This window comes from Aedes aegypti, chromosome 2 (genome assembly GCF_002204515.2).
Source record: "Aedes aegypti strain LVP_AGWG chromosome 2, AaegL5.0 Primary Assembly, whole genome shotgun sequence".
NCBI lineage: Eukaryota > Metazoa > Arthropoda > Insecta > Diptera > Culicidae > Aedes > Aedes aegypti.
This window is the reverse complement of record NC_035108.1, coordinates 324621828-324634607: the sequence shown is the minus strand read 5'-3', so window position 1 is coordinate 324634607 and position 12780 is coordinate 324621828. Positions and strand designations below refer to the sequence as shown.

The following is a 12780-nucleotide window of genomic DNA, read 5'->3' as shown; positions in this document are numbered from 1 at the left end:
GGAGACCATGTTTACCTCTGTATCTCCACAATAGTTACTGTGAGAGATGTTTGTTAATGGGGAGGATCTTGGGTCACAGGATAAACTTTGATAAGCGATCATAGAGTAGATAATATAGTTAGTTAATAGAGAAAGGTCCAGAGAAAGTTGATACCGATGCTCACAGTGGTGAACCACTGTGGTGGTTTGAATAAAAATCATATGTACGTAACATTCCAATCGTTGTAACGATAAAAATGTGTAGCCATCCATTTTTTTAGATTTGAAATAAAAGCATGAAAAGAGCTCACCAATTGATTCTCCCTCCTTTACTGAACACAAACCACTTTCAGCTTCACATAACGCATACAAACTATCTAAGAAAGAAAGCAGTTTCTATCTTCGGTATTATCCAGTTTGCACCATTGCTATGAATTGCAAGTCAGATTGGGTTAATGCTAGATCTCAACATTAATTTTCAATGATCTTCCAGCTGCAATATTGATACAGCACAGTTTAATTCAGGTTAACTTCTGCGTCCATAATTCTTCTCGTAGTTGTAAGTGTTTGGTTTGTTAATTGATAGTGTTAAGGAGATTTTGTTTCGAAAAATGTATGACAGGTAATGTTTGAAGTAGTTGTGTAGGTTTTTCTCCAGTAGCGCTAGGCATGGAAATAAGGCTAAAATATGTCAGTTGACCGTAACCATGCAGGCTACCACTCACCGAGCTCCCAAAACCCACCACCAGATGTCTGGTACCATAACGTTCGGGCGGCCATGAGGGTGGCGAAATGGGGGCCATCGTTGAAAACCCGAATGGAAAAGGGGAATGACCGACGACCTACGTCAAGAACCTCTACGGTCGAATATAAATTACTGGTCGTTCACTTGCCCGGATACAGCTGAAGAAGCTAGTCGTTAAGCTAGAATTATAAAGTTAAGTGGAAAGCAGACGAAGAGTTGTGTGAGGAAAAAGATAGCGGAAAGTGGACACCAGGTAACCGCTAAAGAAAACCACAATTTCTATTACCGTGGTTTAACCCCTTTTCCCTTCCACCAGGACCCCGCCGTTTTTAGTATAGAAACCACAAGATTTCTATTACTGTCCTACGCCGTCCTAGATCCCCGTTCCGGGTATATTCCGGCACCGTCGTTGGCCGAAGACCGATCCGTCACCAAATCGGTAGCCTAGGACGCGTAGGGGGTCCCAACAGGCTGCAGCCGAAGTTCCCCAAGCCAACCCGAGAAGAGCGTGACCTGACGTGGCCGAAGCAGGAGAGCGCCGAAGGCCGATACCAGGTCGTGAGGAAGGAGTTTGATGGTAACTGAGAGAAGAAGGGGCCCCGAACAGGAAGACAAAGGTCAGATTAGTGCATAAGAAAGTGGGAAAGAAGTAGATAGCGAGGAGTAGGTTGCAGCCCAAATGAAACTGTGTTTGTGATACAGAAAGAAATAAAGTAGGAGTTTTAAATCGTGAAGTGCTGTGATATTTTCTAATTCTAGTGCGAAGATTCTCTGTCCGCGGTAAATTAGGGTAAGCGTGCCGACCCTGAGGCAGTTGAGGCGGGGAGTCTCCAAGACGCTCCCGATTGGCTGACCGAGACTTACATAGTGTAGGGGTAATGCGCCCTAATTGGTGAACAGGGAGTCGTGAGTTCGATTCTCACCCAGAAGACTTGTAACTTTTTCGCAAATTTCTCATCAATTTGTCCATTTAAGCCAATTGCGAAGTATATGTAATTTTTAGTTTTACGGTAGTTGTTCATGACCTTTTCTGTTAAATTAGGCAGAAACGCGCAAAAACTTCTCAGTACATTTTTTTAATGTCTGCTGTTTATATATGGGACTGACTTGCGACTCATGACAGTCCAGAAATTATTCGTTTCCTCTTTCTAGCTTTCTCTGGAATTCTTATTTCAAATTCTAGAAAGAATAAAATAAATAGACAGATTCACAGCCTTTTAATGGGAATTAGAGAACAATACACAGCGTAACAAAAATAACATTTGTGCGTGTCTCAAGGATTAAATTATGTGTCTCTAGTAGATTTGGGGTCGTTGAATCTGATGCCGTTTTCAAAATTGTCCCTGCAAGTAACAAATTTTAGCTACAGGTCGCCAAAGTTGTATTAAACACTGGTTTAGTTCATGTTTACATAAAATTTAAGGAATGATTTATCGAACTTTTTTGTGATCTAATCCAGCAATCATACAAAAAGGACTTAAACTATCATTTCAGATATAATTTGGGTGAAATTGCATGATAAAATAAAGATGAAATCGATTTTTTCAACATGGTTGCAGTCTCCATACAGAAATCTTCGTTTCTCTTAGATGGCAAAATACAACACTTTTCTAAATCACCAAAAAAAAAATAACTTTTGAGCATCGAAAGTATTATGTACTTTGATGATATGTATTATTATACACATGAAGTTTGAATTCTGTGGCAAATTAAGCAAATAAATTCCCATACAAGCTGACAAACTTGCATGCAAGTTGCTTAGGCAATATTTCAAAAACTAGACGTGCTATGATATTTTTGAAAACGGCAATCGATTCAGCAACCCTTAATCATGTAAAGAGCGGTATTTTGATGCTTGAGACAAGAACGTGTTGAATACCCGTTAAGTTTCGAAGTTTGTTCTAGTTTTAATGAGTCTGTCTAAGTGAACTGGTCTAAAAAAGGATATAAATTTTGATCAAATAATAAATCACTCTTGAAGTTAGTCGGACCAATGATCTTGAAGCTTTCTCAGTCTTGTGTCAATGACCGACATATAAACAGTCACTTTCAGTTTGCTGTCTTGGATCCCATATTGTTTTTTCTCTGGATTTCTTTTGACAAATAGATTTCACCAACGGTTGTCCTACCCATGGCTTTAAATGTGGACACGCCCCTGCTTTAGATAATGTTCTTCTACCATACGATTCACAAGAAACACAGATCAGGGGTGATCATTCTCGTAGATTGTCATAGAGTAAATGTCAACCATTTATTATTGCAGAACAACATTTATTACTTTCCATTTTCTGTACCATTAGTATTTGACCTGTACATCACAGAGTGATCCATCCAAAGCCGCCTGGAACTGGGATCGTAGGAATGGATCCAAGAATGAATACCAACACTGCACGTAGACTTGGTACACTAACTCTCGCTTATCGGCATTCATGTATTGAGCAGCAACATCGGCGATGCATTTCTGAACACATGGAGAGATCAGCTGCGGGTAACCATACTGAGCATAGCCAACATCTGGTAGAAAACCTTTATCTCTACTCAAGGCTCCGATTCGAACTACTCCGATGTAGAGGGCTTGCTTGAATAGTGGATCGTTCAGATAGTCACCAGCAGCGAACTGTACCACTTTTTCGTTTGGAATATTCAGGACAAGTTTGATGAACTGAAGAAGCTGCAAAAACTCCAGAGTTTCCAATGGATTGAACACATCCTCTTTCACCAGACGACCGTACTGACGATAATAGCAGCTGAATGTCTCAAAAGCTCGATAGTTTTGGTCGTATTCATTTGGGCAGATTTGAGCCAGACATTGTTGCGTTCGTTCCTCGTACTCGGTGTCCAACTCGTTCGGTTTGAAGAAATATCTGAAGACGTTTGGCCTTACGCCGATATTGTCATTCCAAGCACCGACGTTCACCATAGCACAATGAATGAGACGTTTCACTTCCGGAATACTGGGATAGCCGTAGTAAATGTACTGATCCAACGTTACATTATCCACCTGGAGATATTCCCCGCATTCGTACAGTGCCGTGAATAAACTTTTGTACACACTGTACTGAGGAAGGTCACAGCGCCCCACAGCTGCTAAGCTTAGAACAAGCAGAGCGATCGACGTAGTCGCCAAGCCCATGGTGAATAGTGCGAATCAGCGCGTATTATCGGGAGTTGGTAACCACACTGAATGGTGTCACATGCACCGATATATTTATATGGGCGGTGTCATCCTCCTTTAGAGGTTGTCGCACGTGTCTTTCAGTAGTACGATCATTCCTGTTACGTTGTATTAGACAGGCGAGTCGCCGGCAAGCGGATAGAGGAAATATAATAAAACATATTAATTACGTGTGTGGAAGCTCAGATTCGATGTACAAAAAAAATCCTCCACCACTTGAAATTTCAACAATTATGCATCTTAGATTATTCAACGAGTTTAATCAGAGTCATTAAGTCATATTTTATGAAATTATAACAGTTTTGGCAAACCTTCTAATGTATACGTAATTTTTGCATTTCTTATATCTTGTGACACGAACAATGAGAGTTTATGCCCAAGGAACGTCCAAATCCAACCAAGTACAGCATGGCCTTGCTTTGTATCCGAAGACGTTATCATAAGACTAAAAGAGATCCTTAAATATTTCCTCCATGTAAGACGGTGCATTTCTTAGTTGTGTATGATCCGAATGCGAAGACGCGGTTGGAAGCTTGTGAGTGGTACCATTCTACATGAAGGATTGCTGTTTATAGGGGCAGATCTCAAAATTTCGACCTTGCACTAGTTTTTTGGCCGTTCATAAGATTGTTGTATACTTTGTATGAAAATCCGAAAATTAGCCCAACATTTTCGAGTTCAAAAATTAGTCCTTTTCACGTTTGATGTTTGCAATCTAACATCTGCAGATATCCACTGAATGTAGCAGAGCGTTAAGTTAATCTTGCTTAAACATTCGATAAATAATGCTTAAAGCTTTTCAATTTGAATTGTTCTCTTCAATAATGAGTAAAGTCATTCATTTTCATGTTTATGGCTCATTCGTTGCATAAGTCAAGGCGTGTAAGTAGCATCCATTCATTACGTAGCGCTAAAAATTGAGCTTTTTTTTAACCCTGGCGAAAGCCCTCTCCCCATCGTAATGCTTTTGGTATGAACATTTTCAAAATTTTGTTTGAGTCGCACCGTATGAGCCTACCCCTTCCCCTTCAAGCATTACGTGATTTGTGGACGGTGCCTTAGAAGATGCCATTTAACTATTACTTTTATTAATAATCATTTATTAATGGTTAATCATTCAAAGGCTAATGAGTCCGAAAAGTATGCTCTAAATGCCTTGAAGTATGCAACAAACAAGTATACAAGACATAAAGCTGATACAAATATTAATTTTCTTTTATGTGTTTTCAAAATTTTCGGGGAAAAAAATTCATCATTTTTTTGACATCAGTTAGGTTTTTTTTTTTATTTTTAGAGTAAAAATCAGGTTAAATAATGATCCAGATGACGATTGGAAAAAGTTTAACAACTACCGTTAAAAATAAAAAAAATCGAAAAAATAACTTAATTTTTTCATTTTTATTTTTTTGTTCGTTATATATTTTTACCAATATATTAAAATATTTCAAACCGTAGACTCAAAGACATTTCAATTTAAACAATGACAGCTTGCTCGAAGTTGAATTTTCCGGGGGTGATTCAAAAGTGATTTCCATACTAATATCCAACGCGTTATTAAAATATTTTCAGGGCAATAGTTCAGGTACCCAGACAACCAGAAATCGCATGAAATTTCACGTTACAACTCGTTTATTCATACTAATTACATCAAACCCGCAAAACACCGTGGATAAACTCGTCAGCTTGATGAGTTTCCTCGCATAAAACACTTCTTTTCTGAGTTCATTTATACATTTTGTTTCGTCTCGTACACTCGTACAAAGTAAGTCGCATCAATCCGTAGCAGCTGTCAAATCAACATTTGTTATCATAAGTTAAGTCGCATAAGATGACAGGTTGATTCGGTAGAATATTTATACACTCGTATTGTATGTTATTATTCATCACATAATCTATGCACGCATATCGCCTCCACTTTTGTACGTAGAAGGCCTTTTCGCGACATCTTATAAGTGAAATTTTGCACATATAAAGCCTCCAGGTGATTTCATTATACGTACATTTTGGTTGTCTGGGTTCAAACTTTAATGTAGATTCAGAAAATACAAAACACTGGATACTCCTAAACAAGCCAATTCTTCCGAAAAATCTAATATCTAATACTTCAATAATTCCCATGAGAATGAATTCAATGGCTTGGTTTGCAAAACTCATGAAGTTTAATATATGGAAAGCTAGGTTTCAGAACTACAAATTTTGTGCTTCACTTTCATTTTGGAGGAATTTTTGGAGTGTGTATAAACAACTTATTGAATATTAACATTTCACTTTACAAAAAGAATAATAAAAATCACTAGAAAGGCGAGCAAATACCATTAAACTTTTATATGTATAATAATAATATAATAAAAAGATGAGCAGTTTATTAGAGTTTACCCCTGGGCAAAGGCACAACCTTGTGATCAGCTTGACTGCTGTCAGGTCTCGGGGCTTTAATGTATCTTTACTCTGAAGAGAAGGATGCACACCAGTGGTGCCAATGGTGATAATAATCAAGAGTGTTTTCTAATGAACACTATTGATTAGCATCACCGAGAACCGATACTTTACGTGGTTTATGATGAAGCGGTCCTTGTTTGTTTTTTTCTATACGTTTTTTATTTATGCTTCCAGACACTCATCCGGTAACAGTTTAATCAAAACCTCCTAACATTGAAGAAATCGTGCTGAACAGGAACACGCATGGACGTACAAGGATACAACAGAATCTTATTAAACCCGTTTCTTTTACTAATAATACCACTATTTACTAATTTACTAATTATATCATTCTCTTCTCGTCAACAAGCGTCATTTGAGGATTAGGTTTTTCATTATAGCATTGAATATACTATAAGAATGCCGTCAGACTAAAAAAACGTGTGACTAATCGCTATCTCTATTTATAGGTACCCGTAACCGTGAATAGGAATAGTAACTCATGAGAAAAATACTAGGATATAAGTGAGTACGAACTAATCACTAACACCCCCAACACTGAAAAGGTAAGCACATATTATCTTCACATATTATTTATAACACCAAATTATCAGATATTACTACAATTTTAATAATCTGATAGTGTCGGTTAGAGTTTTCAAACAACGTAAAGAACAAATTTCTTCTTATAACAGATCCTAGTAATGACATATTATCGGCGCGGTAAAAAATAGAAACAGTTTATTCGCTGAGGTTGAATTTTTGTAAGTGTAAGTGATTATAGTATAATCTGTACTTGTGATTGCTGTGCGTTGCGCTTCATTGTTGCAGGACATTGTTCTCATTATTATACGGCCTTCAGCCCTCGGCGGAATCACCTTAAGAAGATATATGAATAATTCCGTAGCTGGTTTTGATCATGTTACTAAGAAAATAGTGATAATGTGATAATATAGTGAGATGACGTTATTGTGTCGAATAATTTTGTGTGGTTAATGGTAGTAAGCTACTAAGGTTGTGATTATTAGAGTGATGATAGTTTGTGATATTTTGAATATTAGTGATATAAGAAACGAGAATCCTACTTTTATTTTAATGAAGATAATGATATTGGTGTTGATGTGATTTATTTATTACAGTGATTATTTTTAATGAGAAGTTTTATACTTTAAACTTGATGAAGCAGTAGTATTGTGTTGTGGATGGGTTATAGATGTGAGGTTAATAATAAAATTAATATGGATAATGGTGACGTTGTTAGTACAAATTCTGTTGATAATGAAGATGGTGATATCAATACCAGTGAATAGTGCTATGAAGTAATCTAATAGTTATCAAGTGAAGTGATAGTGTGAAAAGAACGTTTCCCACCTTCTACCGTAACCTTCTGAGACAGATCGCAACAGTGTCTTCTTGGAAGCCATCTTTCCGTGCACGTCTGGTGAACTGCTTCAGAAGGATTACGTCCTCTTTACTATCTAAAGTCTAGTTTAGAGCTTTGGACAGTATTCACTGTACGGCTAGCAACATATATATAAAAAAAAGATGAGCAGTTTATTAGAGTTTACCGGGGTTTGCTCGCATTACTAATGATTTTTTTTCAACACCAATATGTTGAACACTTTTCCCGGGAAATCGACAATCCTTAACAATCCGGCATATGTTCAAGTTTATCAATAACGCTTGGAACTTCTGTTCAGAAGTTAATAATTTATGAAGTTGGATGTGTCGCAAGCTACGCTTCACAAAGCCAATATATTGACCACTACCTCCAGGATACTGGCTCTTGAATCAGAGCAACTAATCACGATTTGTGATTGAAAACTGAGATTAATTTGCCATAACGAAGTTCAAAAGATTTTTATAAAGGATTGTTTGTTAATCATGAGTAATATTCATCATAATCTAGTGTTATCATAAAACCCTCTGGTTGCATACTTCAAGTCGTTTAGTGCATTTTTTCGAGCATTTAATCATTAGTTATTGAATGATTAATGATTAACCGAAGATTAAAAAGTGATCGGAGATTATTCATAAAACAATAATTCAATGACATGAGATGCCCCAAACCTTTAAGTATGCAACGAATGCACCACACTCTTGAAAATGTATCAGTACACTTATGATTAAAAAAATCTGAATCAAATAGCTCTCATCATGATTTTTCGTTCAATCATCAATTTTTCAATCATGATTAACTTAACGCTCTGCTCTTGAACCATCCTTCTTAGGACTCGGTCTGCAAAACAATGAAGCTTGATTAATCGTTAATAACTTTTGGGACTCGATATGAAAGTGGCTTCTGGCTCTTAGGGGGGCTACTCCAGTACTCCCCGTAATTGAATCCGGATTTTCAATCGATACCCGCAGTTTGAAAGACAAACAGCAATCCTGATATTACGCATTTCGTTAGAAGACTACTGAAAACATAATTTTTAAAAACTACAGTAAAACTAAGCATTACATATACTTCGCACATGGATTAAATGGAAAAAAATGATGTGAAATTTGCAATTAAACACGTCTTCTCAGTGAGAATCGAACTCACGACACCCTGTTCACTAGATAGGGTGCGTTATCCCTACACCACGAGAGGACTCATGGACGCAGAAGTTAATCTGAATTCGATTTCAACTCAATAATCAAACACTACTCGCCAACGACTTGATGGACGAGATTTGTATAGTGCAAGCTCACAATGGGTCGCGACGTTTACAAAAAAAAAAAACTTTTGTTTAAAAAAAAACTTCTGTTTGAAAAAAAAACTTTTTTTTTTAAATTGAAAATTTTGATCAAATTTGACATTAGGCATGTAAGGGTTAATCATAATCATTAATCATAATCACTAATCGTACTGAGTTTAATCATTAATCATAATCATTCATCATCTAAAATTGTAATTTAATCATTAATCATAATCATTAATCATACACTCCAACCTCTTTTTACGACCGTTTTTTTACCGACGGTTCTTTTTCCGACCACTTTTTTACGACCGAAATTCAGATTAACGACCGTTTTTATAAATGATCATTATCTTGAAAAGTATTCAAAATAGAGGATCATGATGTTCAGCAAAATTGTTCAGTAATTCAAGGGCTAACATATGGTGGTCATTCAATTGCGGAATTCTGCCACTAGGTGGCGCTAGTGAGCATGAAACTTTTGTTTTGCGGATAGCTCAGGATCCTGGCCACTTAGAAAGATGGCGTCTTCGGCAAAGTTGTTCAGTAGCTCAAGGACTATCATTATAAACGCTATGAGGTTCAAAATTTTGCCACCAGGCGGCGCTAGTGAGCATGAAACTTTTGTTTTGTGGATATCTCAGGATCCAGGCCACTTAGAAAGATGGCGTCTTCGGCAAAGTTATTCAGTAGCTCAGGGACTATCATTATTCTAGCTAAGAGATTCGAGATTTTGCCACCAGGCGGCGCTAGTGAGCATAGAATTTTTGTTTTCCCGATAGCTCAGGATCCTGACCACTTAGAGAGATGACGTCTTCGGCAAAGTTATTCAGTAGCTCAAGGACTATCATTATTCTAGCTAAGAGATTCGAGATTTTGCCACCAGACGTCGCTATTGAGCATAGAATTTTTGTTTTCCGGATAGCTCAGGATCCTGACCACTTAGAAAGATGGCGTCTTCGGCAAAGTTATTCAGTAGCTCAAGGACTATCATTATTCTAGCTAAGAGATTCGAGATTTTGCCACCAAGCGGCGCTATTGAGCATAGAATTTTTGTTTTCCGGATAGCTCAGGATCCTGACCACTTAGAAAGATGGCGTCTTCGACAAAGTTAGACAGTAGCTCAAGGACTATCATTATAAACGCCAAGAGATTCGAGATTTCACCACCAGGTGGCGCTATTGAGCATATAATTTTTGTTTTTCGGATAGCTCAGGATCCTGACCACTTAGAAAGATGGCGTTTTCGGCAAAGTTGTTCAGTAGCTCAAGGACTATCATTATATAGGTTATTAAATTCAGAATTTTGCCACCAGGCGGCGCTAGTGAGCATAGAATTTTTGTTTTGCGGATAGCTCAGGATCCTGGCCACTTAGAAAGATGGCGTCTTCGGCAATGTTGTTCAGTAGCCCAAGGACTATCTTTATAAACGCTTTGAGGTTCAAAATTTTGCCACCAGGCGGCGCTATTGGGCATAGAACTTTTGTTTTGCGGATATCTCAGGATCCTGACCACTTAGAAAGATGGCGTCTTCGCCAAAATTATTCAGTAGCTCAAGGACTATCATTATTCTAACTAAGAGATTCAGAATTTTGCCACCAGGCGGCGCTAGTGAGCATAGATTTTTTGTTTTCCGGATAGCTCAGGATCCTGACCACTTAGAAAGATGGCGTCTTCGGCAAAGTTGTTCAGTAGCTCAAGGACTATCATTATAAACGCTATGAGGTTCAAAATTTTGCCACCAGGCGGCGCTAGTGAGCATGAAACTTTTGTTTTGCGGATATCTCAGGATCCTGACCACTTAGAAAGATGGCGTCTTCGGCAAAGTTGTTCAGTAGCTCAAGGACTATCATTATTCTAGCCAAGAGATTCGAGATTTGGCCACCAGGCGGCGCTAGTGAGCATATAATTTTTGTTTTCCGGATAGCTCAGGATCCTGACCACTTAGAAAGATGGCGTCTTCGGCAAAGTTGTTCAGTAGCTCAAGGACTATCATTATTCTAGCTAAGAGATTCAGAATTTTGCCACCAGGCGGCGCTAGTGAGCATATAATTTTTGTTTTCCGGATAGCTCAGGATCCTGACCACTTAGAAAGATGGCGTCTTCGGCAAAGTTGTTCAGTAGCACAAGGACTATCATTATTCTAGCCAAGAGATTCGAGATTTGGCCACCAGGCGGCGCTAGTGAGCATATAATTTTTGTTTTCCGGATAGCTCAGGATCCTGACCACTTAGAAAGATGGCGTCTTCGGCAAAGTTGTTCAGTAGCTCAAGGACTATCATTATTCTAGCTAAGAGATTCAGAATTTTGCCACCAGGGGGCGCTAGTGAACATAGATTTTTTGTTTTCCGGATAGCTCAGGATCCTGACCACTTAGAAAGATGGCGTCTTCGGCAAAGTTGTTCAGTAGCTCAAGGACTATCATTATTCTAGCCAAGAGATTCAAGATTTCACCACCAGGTGGCGCTATTGAGCATAGAATTTTTGTTTTTCGGATTGCTCAGAATCCTGACCACTTAGATAGATGTCGTCTTCGGCAAAGTTGTTCAGTAGCTCAAGGACTATCATTATTCTAGCCAAGAGATTCGAGATTTTGCCACCAGGCGGCGCTAGTGAGCATAGATTTTTTGTTTTCCGGATTACTCAGGATCCTGACCACTTAGAAAGATGGCGTCTTCGGCAAAGTTGTTCAGTAGCTCAAGGACTATCATTATAAAAGCTATGAGATTCAGAATTTTGCCACCAGGCGGCGCTTTTGAGCATAGAATTTTTGTTTTGCGGATATCTCAGGATCCTGACCACTAAGAGAGATGGCGTTTTCGACAAAGTTGTTCAGTAGCTCAAAGACTATCATTATAAACGCTATGAGGTTCAGAATTTTGCCACCAGGCGGCGCTAGTAAGCATGAAACTTTTGTTTTTCGGATAGCTCAGGATCCTGGCCACTTAGAAAGATGGCGTCTTCGCAAAGTTATTCAGTAGCTCAAGGACTATCATTATTCTAGATAAGAGATTCGAGATTTGCTCCCAGGTGGCGCTAGTGAGCATGAAACTTTTGTTTTGCGGATAGCTCAGGATCCTTCGCACTTAGAAAGATGGCGTCTTCGGCAAATTTGTTCAGTAGCTCAAGCGTTATCATTATAAAAGTTATGAGATTCGAAATTTTGCCACCAGGCAGCGCTAGTGAACATAGATTTTTTGTTTTCCGGATATCTCAGGATCCTGACCACTTAGAAAGATGGCGCCTTGGGCAAAGTTGTTCAGTAGCTCAAGCACTATCATTATAGAAGCTATGAGATTCAAAATTTTGCCACCATGGGGCGCTAGTGAGCATGAAACTTTTGTTTTGCTGTTATCTAAGGATCCTAGCCACTTAGAAAGATGGCGCCTTGGGCAAAGTTGTTCAGTAGCTCAAGCGCTATCATTATAGAAGCTATGAGATTCAAAAATTTGCCACCATGGGGCGCTAGTTAGCATGAAACTTTTGTTATGCTGTTATTTAAGGATCCTAGCCACTTAGAAAGATGGCGCCTTCGGCAAAGTTTTTCAGTAGCTCAAGCGCTATCATTATAGAATTAAGAAGCCTTATGAGATTCAAAATTCCACCACCAGGCGGCGCTTGTGAGCATAGAACTTTTGTCATAGAACGCCATCTTTCTAAGAGGTCAGGATCCTGAGCTATCCGCAAAACAAAAATTATATGCTCACAAGCGCCGCCTGGTGGCAAAATTTCAAATCTCTTGGCTGGAATAATGATAGTCCTTGAGCTACTGAACAACTT

At 38.5% G+C, this 12780-nt stretch overlaps 1 protein-coding gene and 1 long non-coding RNA gene across 2 annotated transcripts; one reads left to right on the top strand and one right to left on the bottom strand.

The window, feature by feature from the left end:
* Positions 1-3020: 3020 nt before the first annotated feature.
* LOC5565525 lies at positions 3021-3857 on the bottom strand. Its single transcript, XM_001649829.2, has one exon. It carries the CDS (start codon positions 3855-3857, stop codon positions 3021-3023), a length of 837 nt encoding a protein of 278 aa, XP_001649879.1.
* A 2517-nt stretch (positions 3858-6374) lies between these two features.
* Positions 6375-7048, top strand: LOC110676759. The gene is made up of 2 exons (XR_002500695.1): positions 6375-6842; positions 7013-7048. It is a non-coding gene; the product is annotated as an uncharacterized LOC110676759 (long non-coding RNA).
* Positions 7049-12780: the final 5732 nt, after the last annotated feature.

Coding starts and splice junctions, on each gene's coding strand:
- LOC5565525 (XM_001649829.2), bottom strand. CDS start 3,857: ATGGGCTTGGCGACTACGTCGATCGCTCTGCTTGTTCTAAGCTTAGCA.